A 19,056-nucleotide genomic window follows, 5' to 3' on the forward strand; every position below is an offset into this window, starting at 1 on the left:
GGAATCCAAAGAAATGGTCAAAAGCCAGCCACAGACCCCAACCCAACAAGTGTACAGTATCAGTTCTCATGGCTTGCTGAAGTGACATGGAACGACCCTCAACTGTTTTCATGCGCTCATACAGTATAGCTTATGCACCACTCATGAGGATCTCCTATAACATTTAGATTGAATAAGAGATCTAATAAGTGCTCTTATACACATACTGTAATCGCCTTTTGAGTTGTAGGAGGGTTGGCCCTAGATCAAACTCTTAATATTACCTCACCAAACAAAAAGTAACTGTTTGGAAGAGCGGGGATAGAGTGCCGTCTGAAACCGTTTAAGTGTGCCTCGTTGGACTTTGGAAGATAGTTCGGCAGTCTCTGTGGCTCTTTCGGCACTGTGCGGGTGAAGCACGGCTTTGTTTCATGCAGCGCGCCAGAGCAGTCCCACTGTCGGGAGACATGGTAAAGCATATTAATGTACTGTATGTTACTTGCATGCAAATAAAGGATGCTTTGCTACCACACCCACAACGGATGCACAATCATGGTCTCGGATTCGTAAGTGTAGGACTTTTGTGAGAGGTTGCTGTTGAGCCTGAATTCAACCCAAAACCAACAAGGAAGTCTGCTGCAGTGTTTGAGAGCGGTTGTATGAAACCTATCGGTATGTCAAGCAACGCTCTTAACAGTGCCAGCCCGCTCTTAATTTCAATTCAGTTCGGCGTCTGATCTGTGCATTGGTCTCGGTTGCAAACGCTCATACGACAGTCAACATTCAGCTACACTGTGATGTTGGCTCAAATACAAATGCCCATATCTTATTCGAGGTCGACTGATTTATGATTTTTCAACACCGATATCAATTATTGGAGGACAAAAAAAAGCCGATACCGATTACTCTGCCTATTTTTTTTTAAAACATTTTTTTTATAAAAAAAATTCTATATATTTGTAATAATGACAATTACAGCAATACTGAATAAACACTTTTTATTTGAACTGAATACATAAATAAAAATCCATTAGTTTCAAATAAATAATGAAACATGTTCAATTTGGTTTAAATAATGCAAAACAGTGTTGGAGAAGAAACTAAAAGTGCAATATGTGCCATGTAAAAAAAGCTAATGTTTTAAGTTCCTTGCTCAGAACATGAGAACATATGAAAGCTGGTGGTTCCTTTTAAATTTTCCCAGTTAAGACTAATGTTAAGACGTTTTAGGTTGTAGTTATTATAGGACTATTTCTCTCTATACCATTTGTATTTCATATACCTTTGACTATTGGATGTTCTTATAAGCACTATAGTATTGCCAGCCTAATCTCGGGAGTTGAAAGGCTTGAAGTCATAAACAGCGCTATGCTTCAAGCATTGCGAAGAGCTGCTGGCAAACGCAGGAAAGTGCAGTTTGAATGAATGCTTACGAGCCTGCTGCTGCCTACCACCGCTCAGTCAGACTGATCTTTCAAATCATAGACTTAATTATAACATAATAACACACACAAATACGAGCCTTAGGTCATTAATATGGTCAAATCCAGAAACTATCATTTCAAAAACAAAACGTTTATTCTTTCAGTGAAATATTGAACCGTTCCGTATTTTATCGAACGGGTGGCATCCATAAGTCTAAATATTGCTGTTACATTGCACAACCAATGTTGTGTCATAATTATGTAAAATTCTGGCAAATTAATTACGGTCTTTGTTAGGAAGAAATGGTCTTCACACAGTTCGCAACGAGCCAGGCGGCCCAAACTGCTGCATATACTCTGACACTGCTTGCACTGAACGCAAGAGAAGTGACACAATTTCCCTAGTTAATATTGCCTGCTAACATGAATTTATTTTAACTACATATGCAAGTGAAAAAAAATATACTTGTGCATTGGTTTTAAGAAAGGCATTGATGTTTATGGTTGGGTACATTGGTGCAATGACAGTGCTTTTTTTGCGAATGCGCTTGTTAAATCATCACCCGTTTGGCGAAGTAGGCTGTGATTTGATGATAAATTAACAGGCACCGCATTGATTATATGCAACCCAGGACAAGCTAGTTAACTACACATGGTTGATGATATTACTAGGTTAACTAGTGATTATGTGAAGATTGATTGTTTTTTATAAGGTAAGTTTAATGCTAGCTAGCAACTTACCATGGCTCCTTGCTACAGTTGCGTAACAAGTGTTCAGCCTGCCATGCAGTCTCCTCGTGGAGTGCAATGTAATCGGCCATAATCGACGTCCAAAAATGCCGGCTACAGATTTATGAAAACTTGAAATCGGCCCTAATTAATTTAATCGGTCGACCTCTAATTTGTATGGTTCATCTAGAATCCTGCCATCCTTATGCTCAGTAATTTACTTACGTTTTGATATTGGGCCTCTGAACTGTAGATTGACAGTGTGTACTCTAGATTTCTGGAGACAAGGCACAAAGACCCTAGAAATGAAAGATACCAGTGTTTTCAATTGAAAAACATGGCAAATGGTGGGGTACCTTTCTTTGTAATATTCCGTGATACTAGCCTGAATCTTTTAAGATTGGCCTTAATTGATTTCCTCACATTAGGTAAGTAGTGTAGCCTAGCCTAATGGCTATTGGATCATATTTTGCAGTCTCCCTTATTAACTCTTTGTTTCACACCTCTTTACCTTGCGCCTCGTTACTGCCATGCCTGTAGGCTATAGGCTAGCTTCAGAATCCTATCTCTACCCTGTAGGCCTATTCTACCCTATATACTGTAGGCATATACCGCTGGTTATCCACAGAAGCCTAATTCATTTCTTCAATTAGTGGGTTAGGCCTAATGGTTTATCAAGTGGTCACGATCCCTAGAAGAACTCCCATGTCACTGGTTGTAATGCTTCCTTCATATATTGGATGACATGCTTTTCAGTAGCTCACTACCAGCAGTGTGTTTTGAGGGTCGGATAGTTGGCTATTTCTTCCATGTGTTTTTGTTGTATTCAGCATCATCACCATACCCACACCCCATTGTTGAATGCTCTGAGTTAGCAACATTTTTGATGTTGAGTTAACTCTTCATGAGATCCAGCATGTCAGCTACATGAGGTTGCCTCTAGATCACATTTTACTGGCTCCCCCTCTACCTACCTCCCTTCGCTGGAAATGTAGGCCGCTGCATTCACCAAAATTGTACATGTTTGTTTCTTTGGAATTGTGTTTATTAACCAATGGGTTGTTATCAGGTCTTACGCTAGTAATGACGTTGTTGTGGGTATGATTGCTCACCTCTTTTTAAAGCAGGTATGCAGTCTAGTGATTTATACAAAATCGGAGGAAAATAAGTCTTGTTTCTGTGTTGTATAGCCCAGTAGTTGTTTATTACAATGTTGTTCTAGCACCCTGAGCTCATTGTTGTGTTGCTACTGACAGCCCTTTTAATAGTGCATCTCACTGCCTCATGTTTAAATGCCCTAAAATAAATTCCTGAAGAGTGGCTTGATTTAATGCCGTTGATTTGTCAAACCAAAGTGGATGACCTATTTTTTATTTTTTCTCTCTGAAATATTCCCGACATGGGATTGGATGGTTGGATTAGCTAGCCGCTGCAGATGAAGTCCTGTTCACTAACCCAGAAACAGCACATCCCTCCCTCTTCCTCCAGCTAGGGGCTAGTGCTAGCCTATATTTTATCACTACTTTTTTGTCTTTGCCTGTTCTTTTTTCCCACATTTTTCTTCTGAAGGAGGGGGTTGTAATTGGGGGAATGGGAGAGAGGCAAGGTTTTAAAATGAGGACTAGGTTAAGTTCTGTGCATGAACCCAGAAACAGAGGAACTCTCAGCTCTAGCTGTAGGCTTGAACGGCTAGATTGAACCATTTTATTTATGTCTCTTTCTTTTTTCACATTCTGTTCTAGAGGTGGAGGATGGGGTTGGAACAAGGGGATTTTAAGAGAGGGTTTTTAAACTATTGGCACTTGACTGGTTGAGGAAGAGAGTGGATGGCATGTTGATGATGGGTTGATGATTTGGATCGTAGGTTGGTTTTGCTCGTGGAAACATTAAGGATGTGTATTTTATTAAAATGCACAAACATGCTGTGTTGGTTTGTGTCTAGATACATTACTGGAAAATACTGCAACTTGTGGAAAGTGTTTAGGAAGTGTGACTTTGGCTACATAAATAGGCAAATGACAAACATTTTGTTTTTGTATCCTGGTGGAGTAGACTACTGGAAAAAAATAAACTTTTTGAGAACATATACTCTGTCCTCTTATTTGCCATTGCACCAAAACAACATGATGGTAGACAACACTTAGCCTAAATGTTTTCTGTTTTTGCAACTATGGTGAGGGTCTTTACTAGAGCATGTTGTGTGGTTTGGGACGTTCTACAGACAAGTGGACAGATGTCGCCTCTGACCTCTAACGCATCAATGGACATATTGCAATGAAAATTGGCCAGTGTACTAACACAAGGTAATCTCTTGTTAAACCATCAATATGGGCTAAAATCACCCACACAGTTGATCAATTGCTACCATCATTGGCCACGATTTACCACTTCTTAAAGCGGATGTATGTCGAGATGTTCTGTTAGTCCTGATTGCTGCCAACATCATTCAAGAATATTTCGCCCTCTGAACAAATTGATCCTGCTTTGTTAGTACACTAAGGGTGATTTATCTATTTGACAATCATTCTGTACGACTGAAATAAAGTATTTCCCCAGTTAGCATACCACGGCAAATCTGTGGCAATTTACCCGACACCTTGTATGAATGTACAACTATTTTTGGTGTAGCCTATTCGTATAATTTGTTTCCAATTTGTTGTCCATTTAATTATAACTTGGTCATATCTTATCAAGATCGGGGGGATATCCCTGGACTGTGCATATTTGAAATGTGTAGGTTATTAAATCAAGTCAGTCGTGATGAGTTTGGCATATAATCATTTTGTGTCAAATGAAAATGTGGTTAATGGTTATTTCAAATAGCACGCATATCATTTTTTTATGTTTAAAGGTGAAACGTTTTGAATGAAATATAGGCATACTTCTATATTCTTATAAAAAAAATGTTTTATTCATCAGCCTTACGGTGTCCGATGGGTCGATGTTTCATTGGGTGCGGGAGTGGAGAACGTAGAAGCAGCTGTCTAGTATCATAATCACTTGACAAGGTAACAACGAGAGATCAACTAATCTGTTGGTTTATTCTTGTGGGTTTAACACACAGGTGCATGTAATCTCCCATTAGTAGCGTTTTAAGAAATCCAGTGGTAGCTTGCAAGATTCAGGTCTGCCTGTTCGTTGCTATAAGTACCTATAAAGTAACAGGGTTGAATGTAACAGGGTTTTAAATCAGCCATAAATCCCTGTGTGACATGGGAAAGGGAAGCTTGTTGTGTGCAACAAGGAAGGGCATATGAATGCAACATTTGTAATTAAAGACATTTGTAGTCTGTCTATCTATGGGTAACAGGGTTGATGTGTTATGCTCGACCCACACAGTTTCCACCACAAAACACCAGAAAATGTCCAAAAAGAGTAGAACTAGCTCACCTGCTTTTACACTTTGATTTGACTATTAGATGTTAAATGTTTCTTTGGATAAAAAAGGCATACTTTTACCATATTAAAACAAGTCCAATTCACGTAGCAGGGTTGACCTTAAAATGAGGGCCAGGTTATTTTATTTTTAATTTTAATTTTTTTATACCTTTAAAATGATTTGCTAATCTCATGAAATAAATAATAATCTTCAGAAATGACATTCAAGGCAACAAAATAACCCCAACATTGTCAGAGGGTGCATGGAGGGACATGTCAAAATGCAGAATTTTGTTAATATGAAGTTTTAGTTTTATTACTTAAAATATCAAAGGGGTGCAAAAGGCATTCATTTTGTGGAACATCCCACTTATCATATTAGGCTATGTTCTGTAGTGAACGGTGCTCTGCCTAGTGAGCCAGCCACCCTTTCTCTATAGATGAGTGAACTAACTCCTGCTGTCGGAGGTTAAGACTCTTTGGAAGTTAAGAGGGAATTGTGTTGACAGTCAGTGTATAGCCTAGCCTACGTATTGTGTGTGTGCTGGCACAATCATTGCATAATTGTGCAACTGACAATTATGGACAATAACCTGAACAAATGTAAAAATATAAATTTTTACTTGAGGGTAAGGTTGGTCATTATTTTACAAGCAGAACGGCACGGTCGGGAGAAAAATCTTGAATTCCAAAAGTTCCAAGTGGTCAAAATCATTTGATTTTGAGACTGCGGTGACCAAAGCTGTGTTGTATTAATTAGGCTGAGTATGCCGTAGCAACATTTTGAAGATTCATTACAAGCTCAAAACATTTTTCAATAAAAATGACAATTATCACAATGTCATTGCCATGGTGTGTATCCCGTTGCCTCCCGGCGGTACAGTATGTCCAGAGCAGTCTGATGTGAGACATGACAGATTCTGCAGTACTATTGATTGACTGACAGACCCAAGCCCTCTCCTCTGACCGTTGCCTCAACATGTTAGCACACCAAACTGTGTAGTCTTTCTTGTTGCTTGGCAACTGGCAGACCCTTGTGCATGCTATATCATTAGTCAAAACGTACGTGCATTCCATTTAATGTGTTTAAAAAAAAAATGTGAGGCAAGAGGAGATTTGCTGAGGGTGTGCTTCAAGATGAAATTGAAAGTCAAAGTGGGGTTGTGGAGAATTAGGCATATATAGGAAGGATGGTGTTTGATCACTGAGAATGTCAAAGTTTCTCAGTAATTGACACTTTGGCGGAAAGACATTTAATTGGGCTCCTTGGCAGTAGACTAGGGCCTATGTACTTACTCTATCATACATTTACAGTGAATGTAATGGGAAGCATAGGCCTACATCTTAAACTGTAGGCTACATGTTTTTGGGCCTCTAATGGATTGAAATTCCCCAACACTTGTAGAATGAAATGCATATTTGTTTCGCATTTTGCCTATTTGTGGGTTTATAGAATGTTCTATGTATTCATGGAATGTCTTGTTCTTTTTCCACAGGTTTTGAGAGCATTTTAGAAGGGTTGTTTGGGTCAGGGCTGCTGGAGGATCTAACGTTATTTAAAGGTGAGTCCATTTGTTGCACTGACTGACACACAAACCCACATCACCGCTACGCTCATTAAAACAGAAATCATGTCCATCCCATGTCATAAACACAAAAAGTTGTTCCAAGACTTCTGAACTGATGCCCGTGTTGATTTGATTAACAATTCCATAGCCAAAAACGTCAAGAAGTGTAGGCCTAACTATTTAGTATTTTCTGAGTGTACGTAGGCCTATATTTGCCCCCCTATCACAATGCTGTGCTATTGTACCATGTGGTACCCTTCCACAGTCACTCCTCCTTGTAAACAGTACGCTTGGCCTCTGGAAAGAGACACGCTTTGTGTTCATATGAAGTTGGAGTTTGGGCTGGCCTGGAGCCAATGTTAAAGCCTGTACAGTTCTTTCAGACAAAATGCGTGATATTTACTGACAACAATGGAAGGCATTATTTTGAGTTTTGATGACTTCTGCTCGAGAGCTGTAAAAGACTATCCTAAATGGGACTATAGTACCAGTTGCTTTGGTTGGAAGCAAATGTACAATACGATCCATACAAATAAAATGATGGGGAAGTTGGTGGGGTTACTCAAGATCATGTGAGTGAATAGTGTTCGAGCTGAAATCTATCATCATTACTAGTAGGAGTGAACTGGGTGTCTGGGAGTCAAAACCCTCCTAGTACTGCAAGAATGCATTCTTGTGCTTGACAAAACAAACATACAATGTGTGCTAACCTTAACTCAACCATGCTCTTTCTTCTGACAAGAATGTTACTGATTTGAATTGAATAAGTGGACCACTATTGTTAATTGCCTTCCTTGATCAAGACTGGACTTAATTTTAACATAAAATCAGTCTTTTTTTATAGATTTTTTTAATCTGACTAACCTATTGCTTGGAGAACATTGAAGACAATATTAACTTTAGAGATCGGTTAAAGATAAGCTGACCATGAAAGCCTATTCCATCAGACATTATTTATTTCTCTATTTAATGTAGATGATTTAATAGGCTCTCTAGACCTAGTTCAACAGTGAATCAATGTGAAATTGCCCACCTCCTCTGACTAGGTATATTAATGTACTCAATTATTAAATTATGCTCTTAGCTGAAGGTTAGTAGGACTCGAAGCAAATGGATTTCCATGGCAACCGACCAACCAGGCACAAATTCTCTGACACCATTTGGTAACTTTCTTTGTTTTAATTATCTTAGATGAGCTCCTTGAGCTAGTCTGTTCATGTCCTTTACTTGTTCTAAATTTTGCCTCGGGACCCAAATTGGACCAGGTTGTCTGTCACAACCCAATATTCACTGAAATGCCATCTGGTAAAGCAATTTTAATGCTATTTTGAGTAAATGTATCAGTTTATATGACAAGGGAAAAGAACATTCCCACCTTTTCCATTGTCAATAATCCATTTTGCCCATATTCTTGATGAATGTTAGTAAGCTCACTGGTTTGAGATCACAGAATCAACCAAGTCCGCTAAATAGCGTTGCTAATAGCTCTATATTGAAAATACTAATTTAATAAATCGTTTTCAGAGATTAAATTATAAAAAAATTAGAAATGTACACTTTTATCCGCTAATCTCATTTTAGATATTCATGTAAGCAACCAAACAATCAATTGTGAATATAGTGCATAATATACACTTTTAGTATTACATAAGAATCACTAACTTGAAAATAAGATTTTTATTACCAATCAATTGTCAATGTTTACTCATGTTTTTTTCTTTCCACAATAAGTGGTTGACTCTGACATCTGTGATTCATATCTGGATGTGGACTGTGTCACTGTATCCAGGACTTCTAAAGAGGTTTTCTTTGGGAGAAGTTTTGTTGCTTTTTCATGTTTTTAACCACCATCTGAGATGTTTTTGTCATACTCCACCATACCCTGTCCTCTCCTTTCTAAAATGTTTCTCCTGGATCCACAGACTGTGAGCCTGAAGGCGTGTCAGACTGGTCATTTGATGAGAACTGCCTGTTCTGCTGCTTAAGACGAGACAAAGTCAAGGTAACTGGTTTTCTTTAAAAAAACGTTTTTCTCTTCCTCCATTCTGTCTTCTGCGGTTCCACCTGTAGTGATTGAAGTGTTTCCATTATTCATTTAGGCAAATTGTGCATTAATAATAAAATGGCGACCGATCTGTTTCATGTCTTCCGGTAGCCCGCAAAAGCCAGCATTGATAGAATGCAAGAATTGACTTAAATTTGCCATATTCTAATCGTTCTCATGTGCCAACCTATCACCACAGTCCGTGCCATGGTGAGACTTGCACCCATAGATGAGAAACAATTAGATGGTGAAACTTGCATCCAGTCAACCAGAAAAGCAAGGTGAAGAAATTCAGGCATTCTTGAAAGTCAAGACAATCCTTGTCCTGCAAAGAAACATACTTTTTATAGTTGAAAAATAGATTTAGCAAGCAGTAGGCATGTAGAATTAAATGGTGAGTGTAGCTTTATAGTTACATGATGACATCACGTGCCTCTTATACCGTTTTAATTTTTAAAAAGTTTCCATAATTTGTATTTAAAAAAAAAAATAGGAATTTTGACAAAATAAATATCCCTGTCGAACGAAAAACAATTTCAGTCTTTTGAACATTTCTCCTATAGCTGCCGTTTCCATTACACATGTCGAGATGTATATATTTTTTGCAACATTGCTTTTGATTAATAAACCTGGGTCAATGGAATCTCTCTAGCTCTCTATCGCCTTGCACGCTCTTTCTCTCGGGATTCATCCGTAAAGAACACATTTCCCCGGTGTGCCAGTGGCTATTGGAGGTGAGCATTTGTCCACTGAAGTCGGTTACAACACTGAACTGCAGTCAGGTCAAGACCCTGGTGAGGACGATGAGCACGCAGATGAGCTTCCCTGAGGCAGTTTCTGACATGTTGTGCAAACCCAGTTTCATCAGCTGTCTGGGTGGCTGGTCTCAAACGATCTCACAGGTGAAGAAGCCAGATGTGGAGGTTCTGGGCTGGCATGGTTACGCGTGGTCTGTGGTTGTGACGCCGGTTGAGCGTACTGCCAAATTCTCTAAAATGACAGAGGTGGCTTATGGTAGAGAAATTAACATTAAATTATCTTGCAACAGCTCTGGTGGACATGCCTGTCATAAGCATGTCAATTGCACGCTCCCTCAACTTGAGACATCTATGGCATTGTGTTGTGTGAAAAAACTGCACATTTTAGATTGGTCTTACACCTGTGTAATGATCATGCTGTTTAATCAGCTTCTTGATATGCTACACCTGTCACGTGGCTGGATTATTTTTGGCAAAAGAGAAATGCTCACTAACAGGGATGTAAACAAATTTGTGAGAAATAAGCTTTTTGTGCGTATGGAACATTTCTGGGATCTTTTATTTCAGCTCATGAAACATGGGACCAACACTGTGTGTGTGTGCGCACACAGGAATGCTGTCTGACCCTAACAGCGGTTCGGCTCTAACTCATTCATTGCTAGAGCTGTCTGGGCTGCTCGCCACTCATGCTGCACAGAAGTTAACAGACTTGAATAATGCAACACGGCATGTAGAAATGTTGAAACTGCTCATTACTGTTCGCGAAACAATGTCCATACAGGCTAGAACACTTGACAATGCAAGAGGATACTGGTAGCTTCCAGCTTTAATTATAGGCTTACTTTCCTTGCTAGCTTACAGCTGAATGAATTCACTACCCTAGTACTTTGTTTGTGATAATATGCAAACCATAATTCAAATATATGCTGATTTCAAAGCTGACTGTCACCAAAAAATGTTATTAATTTACTCCCTCGTCACCAAAAACTTGTTCACTTCCTCGCCTCCAGTCTGATTTCCACAAGATTCCGTAGCCATATTCTGGGTCATCACTAGTTACTATAACCACAGTCATCAACTGCCTATTTCTACAATTTCTCTTCTTAAAATGTGATTTTAAACCTAACCTTATCAATACTGTTAACCTTATTCCTAACCCTAACCAAAAATAACGACCCAAAATGTAGAATTCTGCCTTGCGGACTTTCTTAAAGAAGCAGCGCACACTTTTATAAAAGAGATTTTGTTTATGCAAATGTTGTTGATCAGTATAATAAAATAATGTTCCCCTAGCAGTTGCTAATAAAATAAGTCCTAAATGGAAGGGACTGTCATCTTTAACCTCATGAAATCAGCTAAAACAAGCTCAAACTCAATGCATGCACACAATCCTATTGAATAATATGCATTCACATGTTTTGTGAATAGACCTATGCTACATCTTGATTTACTAGGTTTATCAATAGATTTACCATTCAAATACATTATTTCCATTGTTTGGTAGTTAGATGTCAAATTGATTGTATAATTGATTAAATAATGCATAAATGACTGTTCAATTTTTTTTGTTGACATAATGTTCAATTGTAATGATATTGAACTCAAAAGATGCCCAACGATTGAACGAAGCAGTAGCTGAGTTTATCTGTCTGGATCAAGAGCCATTCTGTGACTGACTAATATGACTAAGTATCGTGATACTTAACCTGGTATCGATATCAAAGTCAAAACTGGTATCGTGACAACACTAATTCTGACTGACTACAGAATCTAATGGATGCGGATTGGAGGGCAATTTGCTCAAAGTTCACCCAGTAACTGGCCCTTACAATATAGTGCATTCGGAAAGTGTTCAGATCCCTTGACTTTTTCCACATTTTGTTACATTGCAGCCTTATTCTAAAAATGTTTTTTTTTTAAACATATACACAAAATACCCTATAATGACAAAGCAAAAAATAAAATAAACAAATACCTTATTTACATACAGTACCATTCAAAGTTTGGACACACGTACTCATTCCAGGGGTTTTCTTTATTTTTACTATCTACATTGTAGAATAATAGTGAAGACATCAAAACTATGGAATCATGTGTTAAACAAATATATTTTAGATTCTTCAAAGTAGTCACCCTTTGCCTTGATGACAGCTTTGCACACTCTTGGCATTCTCTCAACCAGCTTCACCTGGAAGGCTTTTCCAACAGTCTTGAAGGACTTCCCACATATGCTGAGCACTTGTTGGCTGCTTTTCCTTCACTCTGTGGTCTAACTCATCCCAAACCATCTGTTGGGTTGAGGTCGGGTCGGGTGAACCAAGCCATTAGATCTGTGGAATTGTCCGTAGAGCACCGAGACAGGATTGTGTCAAGGCACAGATCTGGGGAAGGGAACCAAAAGATGAAAATCCCCAAGAACACCGTGGCCTCCATAATTTTTAAATGGAAGAAGTTTGGAACCACCAAGACTCTTCCCAGAGCTGGCCATCCGACCAAACTGGACCAAGGCCCTTCTCCCCCGATTGCCAAGGAGGTGACCAAGAACCTGATGGTCCCTTTGACAGATCTCCAGAGTTCCTCTGTGGAGATGGTTGTCCTTCTGGAATGTTCTCCCATCTCTGCAACACTCCACCAATCAGGAATTTATGGTTGAGTGGCCAGACAGAAGCCACTCTTCAGTAAAAGGCACATGACAGACTGCTTGGAGTTTGCCAAAAGGCACCTAAAGGACTCTCAGGCCATGAGAAACAAGATTCTCTCGTCTGATGAAACCAAGATTGAACTCATTGGCCTGAATGCCAAGTGAACGTCTGGAGGAAACCTGGCACCATCCCTATGGTGAAACATGGTGGTGGCAGCATCATGCTGTGGGGATGTTTTTCAGTGGCAGGAACTGGGAGACTAGTCAGGATCGAGGCAAAGATGAACGGAGAAAAGTGCAGAGATCCTTGATGAAAACCTGCTCAGGACCTCAGGCTGAGGCAAAGGTTCACCTTCCAAAAGGACAATGACCCTAAGCACACAGCCAAGACAATGCAGGAGTTGCTTCGGGACAAGTCTCTGAATGCTCCGTGCTTCTACACCTGCATTGCTTGCTGTTTGGGGTTTTAGGCTGGGTTTCTGTACAGCACTTCGAGATATTAGCTGATGTACGAAGGGCTATATAAAATAAACTTGATTTGAATGTCCTTGAGTGGCCCAGCCAGAGCCCGGACTTGAACCCGATCAAACATCTCTGGAGAGACTTGAAAATAGTGTGTGCAGCAACCCTCCCCATACAACCTGACAGAGCTCGAGAGGATCTTCATAGAAGAATGTGAGTAACTCCCCAAATACAGGTGTGCCTAGCTTGTAGTGTCATAACCAAGAAGACTCGAGGCTGTAATCACTGCTAAAGGTCTCTCAACAAAGTACTGAGTAAAGCATCTGAATACTTATGTAAATGTGATACTTCAGTTCTTTATTTTATTTAGCAAAACATTCTAAAATCCTGTTTATGCTTTGTCATGATGGGGTATTGTGTGTAGATTTAGGGGGGGGGAACACTTTAATCCCTTTTAGAATAAGGCTGTAACGTAACAAAATGTAGAAAAAGTCAAGGGGTCTGAATACTTTCCGAATGCACTGTATAGAGGCAGAGCTGCACATGAAGAGAAATGAAAAGAACAGACTGCTGTTCCTCCCCTCCTCCATGCCTACTGTACTCATCTAGGAGAACATAGACGTTGTCCCTAACTACAGATACAGGCCAGGGTCAGATTGTTTTTTATCTCCCAAATGGTTCTGGTTACATTGGGGGTTGGGGTAATCTGATCCTAAATCTACCACAAACTCTGCTAAAGGCGTCCCCTTGCTTCCCAGCCGAAACAGTTTGGAACAGTTTGTGCATATATGACAACATTTTGTGACATTTTTGTTTTCTTTGGTCTTCGGCAAGTTTTTTTTTTTTTTTTTTTTTTTTTTTTCTCCTGGTTGTTTGTGCATACGTTTTTTCTCTCAAGGCAAGCCAAAGTCGGCAGCCGAAGTTTACTTTCCTTTCTCGGGGGTTGGTCAACGGTAAGGATTCTTCAATGAAGTGTTTGTTGTCATTCAACCGGAGACTAATTGTTTTCATGATTAAAAAATTCACTTGAAATACTGTACAAAACATCTTAGTTAGATGTAAAATTGTTTGACTAAGATCTCCTCGGCAAAAACGTTAAAATGAATGACATAACTCAAATCTATCTTAGATTAATTCTGACTATTTTGAAGAAGTGTATGTATACTGGGTACGGCGTCTCAAAATGGACAAACCATACTATTGCCTTTTTTTTCTTCCCCATTTTAAACCATTTTTGCGACGGTCTTTTAAGGGAGTATGCGAGCACTCTGCTAGTTGCCAGCTGAACTGAAGCATGCTGAGGTCTTAACCAATACAGCACATCTTTAGTTTGCTCTGTGACAAATCTGACACATAATTATTCGTTAAGCTTTCCTGAGATCAAAAGGTATGAGCGCTGTGTAGGGGTCTGTATAATGAAGATGATTACCGGTGCTCTTCGGATACTCTTGTTTTTTCCAAACCCCTCTAACAAGATGATGCTATTCACTTGTCACGTCACACTCGTGCAGCAACGGTATTTATATATTTGTAAGGGTCTACCATACACCACATGTTCCCACTTCTGCAGTGACGGTGCTATTCGTTGTTTCTCCATCACTTAGCTGTGTTTCTCTCTTCTCCCAGGAGCACTTAGTTGGCCTGAGCAACCAGGGGTTGGAGAGTGGGGCTAAACCCCTGCTGGTCAAAGACCAGATTAAGATCAACAGACTCGAGAAACAAGCTGAGGAATTCCTCAGTGCAGTCCTCTACAAAAAAGGTAGGTCTTTACAAGAACAGTGTTTGTTACATACCACATCCTGTGTGCTTGTGTTACAACCATTTCTGTAAGATTGTATATTGAAATTCTAGCAGGAATAGTCTATGTCTGGAAGTGGGCCTTATGTGTTCTTAGCAACAGTTTTATCAAATGTAACTATGGTTGAGAGAGCTTCTGCTCACGGGCTAAGGGTCAACCGTCTCTACAGATATCTTTGTGATATTATTTTCCCCCCTCCCTCCCTCAGATGTCCCCAGCTTCTCGGACCTGCACATTCCAGTAGTGGCTCGGGAGATAATGCAGAGGATGATCCGCCAGTTTGCTGCCGAATATACCTCAAAAAACAGCTCCTCTTCTCAGGACGTCCCCTCTGCCCCCAGCCCTGCTACCCAGGCCCACTCAGATCAAAGCCTGCCACCTCCCCCCTCGCTGCCCCCTGCTGCCAGCCTTGGTGGTACTGCGACATCCTCCGTACCCAGCCAGAACCCTGTCCTCTCCAAGCTGCTTATGGCCGACCAGGACTCGCCTCTCGACCTCACTGTCAAAAAGCTTCCGCCACAGCCTGTAGAACAAGGTAAAACCAGCAGACGCACTAGGTCTGGTATTACACTGAACCAGCAGACGCACTAGGTCTGGTATTACACTGAACCAGCAGACGCACTAGGTCTGGTATTACACTGAACCAGCAGACGCACTAGGTCTGGTATTACACTGAACCAGCAGACGCACTAGGTCTGGTATTACACTGAACCAGCAGACGCACTAGGTCTGGTATTACACTGAACCAGCAGACGCACTAGGTCTGGTATTACACTGAACCAGCAGACGCACTAGGTCTGGTATTACACTGAACCAGCAGACGCACTAGGTCTGGTATTACACTGAACCAGCAGACGCACTAGGTCTGGTATTACACTGAACCAGCAGACGCACTAGGTCTGGTATTACACTGAACCAGCAGACGCACTAGGTCTGGTATTACACTGAACCAGCAGACGCACTAGGTCTGGGCTTACACTGAACCAGCAGACGCACTAGGTCTGGTAGTAGATATAAATTAACCTGTTCCTCACTGTCAAGAGGATGCTGCCACAGCCTGCAGTACAAGGTACCAGAATCAGCAGATTCATTACCCTACTGTATAGCACAAATCCTGCACACCCATAGAGAATGATAGAGGCCTCTAGTGGCCAAAAGGCCGTATTTGCATGAGCAGTGTCATTGAGGGCTTCCACCATTTTAATGTAGTCAACTGGTTGGGACTTCCAACTTCATTGGCTGATCCCTCCTGATGACCCTGTTGTAGTCATGTCCAACTGGGTCATAAGGAGGGATCAGCCAATCGTGAAGAAAATTGACTATTTTAAAATGAAGATGGCCTCAATGGTGTAGCCCATGCTGTCACAGCTGCTATAATGGCACATATACAAAGATGAGTCCTCTCTATGTGCACACCTGACAGAATGGCTCTTGCTTTCTAAGTTACTAACCCTTATGTCCTGTCCATAGATGGAGTCTTGGACCTGTCACTCAAAAAGGAACGGGCCAGAAGCAGCATGTCATCGCACCACAGCCCTCACCTTTCCCAGATGTCCACTCTCAGAGGGTAAGACCGATTTTTCCTGTCACCTCTTTCTACTTTCTGTAGGGCTTTACCACAACAAACTCTCCAATCTGTCCAAACAAAAGTTTCTAACTACAGGTAGGAGGTCCTGAAAGGATTGTCACCAACCCTGGTCCTGGACAGCTCCAGCCTGTGCAGGTTGATTAGACTGTGTGACAACATTTTAAAGTGATTTCACATGTGCATCTTGAAGGAGATTCTTTGGTATCAGGAAACAACATTATTAATTCCTTAAATACACAATAAAATGTAGTTAATATTCCAATGGATTGAAGAAATAAGTGAAATAAACCCCTAACCAATAGAGCTTCCTATTCTATTAATTACACAACATCATGTTCAATGATTTACATTGACCAAGCCTTCATTTCAAACTGAAAAAAGAATTTGAATCTTTAATCCAGTGAACTCTCTATTTTGCCTGAGGGCCATTCCTCGTGATATCATCACGCCGTGGTATGGACATTAGTGCATTTGAAATGGAACAGGGCGCAATGAAATTGATTAATTTAGCGCCAGTTGCTCTGCCCTCTAGCTGCACCCCTCTCTTGAGGAGGAGGGGGAGGGAATCAAGCTGCTTGTGCTCTCGTTCAGAACGTACAGCTCTGTACTCAATGCAGAGATCCACAGATCTAGTATCTATCACTCTATATATCCCCTCATGCAGCCCCATCTTTGATTTGATATTCAAAGTTGAAATGGCAACTGGTCGGAGGTGGAGGGAATATTTAAAGTGTGAAGAGCAGACGCCTGTCAAGTCATAATATGATATTGTCTTACAACTCTAGCGGCAGTTTTGAAAAGGGCACTCTTCTATTTGTCCGTGATTATGGCCTTTCCTCACAAATTGCCGTATCACTAATTAATTAATCACCCATGAATTTAATGTGAGAATTTCCAATCAATAAGATCTGATGATTTTTCTATCACACATAACAGTACTGTGTGTAAGTGCCTTGTTTGTGTTAACCTTGCAGATAAGTATTTCAGATGTTTTCTTACAGTAACAATATTTCTGTCAGGTTGATATTGTGAGGGTTTATGTGAAATAAGGAGCCCTATAACATCCCATACTGATGGCTTACTCTTTTATTGCTGTGCTTGTTCAGTGGTAACGTCACTCGCTAAGGGCTATACAATAGCATTAGTCATTTGGTAACAGTACTCCTGCTCTGCTATTAAATGCCAGACTGCTTTACTGCATTGCCCTCTCCTCCCTCTCCTGCCCTATCTGGACAGGGCTGGACACATTTCTCTTTCTTATGTTTTCAATTTTTCTTTGGATTTCATTTCTTTGCCCTGCATATCCTTTTTTACATTTATTATTGTTATGTTGACTGACGCATAATTTGTAAATAAAAAGAATAAATGCAAAGCCAAAACAAACAACCCAAATAAACTAATTCCCAAACTTGAGGCTTTTTTTGTTCTTAAAAGGAGCACACACATATTAAAAACATTTTGTTTTTAACCTAAGCAAGATAAAGTGATGTTACCTAAGCAAGATCATCCAATAAAGGAGTGGCCAACATCCTCCCTTCCCCAACCCATCTTCCCCTAGAGAGAGAAAGAATAAAGCACTGTGCAAGCTCTGCTTACACCAAATTTCCTTCCATCCAATCAGGCGTTCCCTGAGAGCTGACGGACAGGCCGGGCTGCCTATGAGGAGCCTGCAGGATGGGAGGAGGAGGGAGAATTTCGGCCACTCCGCCCCTTTAAAGCCCACCTCGCCACTCGGTCTCTTGCCGCACATCAAACAGGAAGTGAACCAGGATTCCGACACCGAGTTGTCTCCCAACCAGAACCAGACCTCCAGACCCTTCGACCACCTCTCTCTCTCTAGGTATGGTTCTCCGTCCTGGGCCTCCAAGACTCACTTCGGGGCCCTCTTGAAGCTCCGGGCCAACAGCGGAGCCGGGGACCACCTCAAAGACCTACCGAGCCTGCTGGAGGCCGCGGGGCTCTTCAAGTCCCCCTCCTGTGGGAAGGCAATCCTCCAGGAGGCCCGGCGAGACCAGGGGCTCTCCCTTTCTCACTCCCCGCCCGTTGACCTCAAAATCCCCCAGGTGCGAGGCCTAGGAGGCCTGGGGGTGGACCTCTCCTGGGGCTCTCTGAGCTCTGATTCCTACAGCCTCCCTAACCCCCACTGTGAGAACAGCCTGGGGAAGAGGCTGAGGTCCATCCTGCCCAAACACGGTCGCCGGGGAAGCAGTGGAGGTCTGGACGGGCCTGTAAGAGATGGGGAGTACTGGGGTTCATCTGACGCAGACCGCCCTGCCTCTGGGGGGCAGTACCCTACCTCTGACCCTGAGGCAGACCTCTGCAACAAGCAGCCGAGGAAGAAGAGGGGAAGATACCGTCAGTACAACACAGAGCTGCTAGAAGAAGCTATAGAAGTGGTTATGGGGGGGAAGATGAGCGTGTCCAAGGCTCAGACCGTCTATGGGATCCCTCACAGCACTCTGGAGTATAAAGTCAAGGAGCGCCTTGGCACCCTGAAACACCCGCCCAAGAAGAAGCTGAAGCTGATGAGCCACATGGAGGAACTGGAGGGTACGGAGGCCCCAGAGGGCAAAGAAGCTCTGGATGCGCCTCTGGACCCCCAGGAGTCGCTGTGTGAGGGGAGACAGTCTGTGCCCAGAGAAAATGGCAGGGAGCTGCTCGGCACAGGCCTCTCACCAGACAAGTGA

General features: G+C 41.4%; 1 protein-coding gene across 1 annotated transcript; it reads left to right on the forward strand.

The window, feature by feature from the left end:
• The first annotated feature begins 14,656 nt into the window (after positions 1-14,656).
• LOC120045957 (ligand-dependent corepressor-like) lies at positions 14,657-19,056 on the forward strand. The gene is made up of 5 exons (XM_038990881.1): positions 14,657-14,742; positions 14,990-15,316; positions 16,252-16,349; positions 16,902-16,963; positions 17,991-19,056. The coding sequence occupies exons 2-5, from the start codon at positions 15,040-15,042 to the stop codon at positions 19,054-19,056; spliced, it is 1,503 nt and encodes a 500-aa protein (XP_038846809.1). The 5' UTR covers positions 14,657-14,742; positions 14,990-15,039.

Source organism: Salvelinus namaycush, chromosome 4 (genome assembly GCF_016432855.1).
Source record: "Salvelinus namaycush isolate Seneca chromosome 4, SaNama_1.0, whole genome shotgun sequence".
NCBI lineage: Eukaryota > Metazoa > Chordata > Actinopteri > Salmoniformes > Salmonidae > Salvelinus > Salvelinus namaycush.

Bases quoted from the DNA above. Each gene is read 5' to 3' on its own strand.
- LOC120045957 (XM_038990881.1), top strand. From the start codon at position 15,040: ATGCAGAGGATGATCCGCCAGTTTGCTGCCGAATATACCTCAAAAAAC. The intron at 15,317-16,251 runs GTAAAACCAGCA...TCCTGTCCATAG, and splicing joins GCCACAGCCTGTAGAACAAG to ATGGAGTCTTGGACCTGTCA. The intron at 16,964-17,990 runs GTACAGCTCTGT...CCATCCAATCAG, and splicing joins CTTGTGCTCTCGTTCAGAAC to GCGTTCCCTGAGAGCTGACG.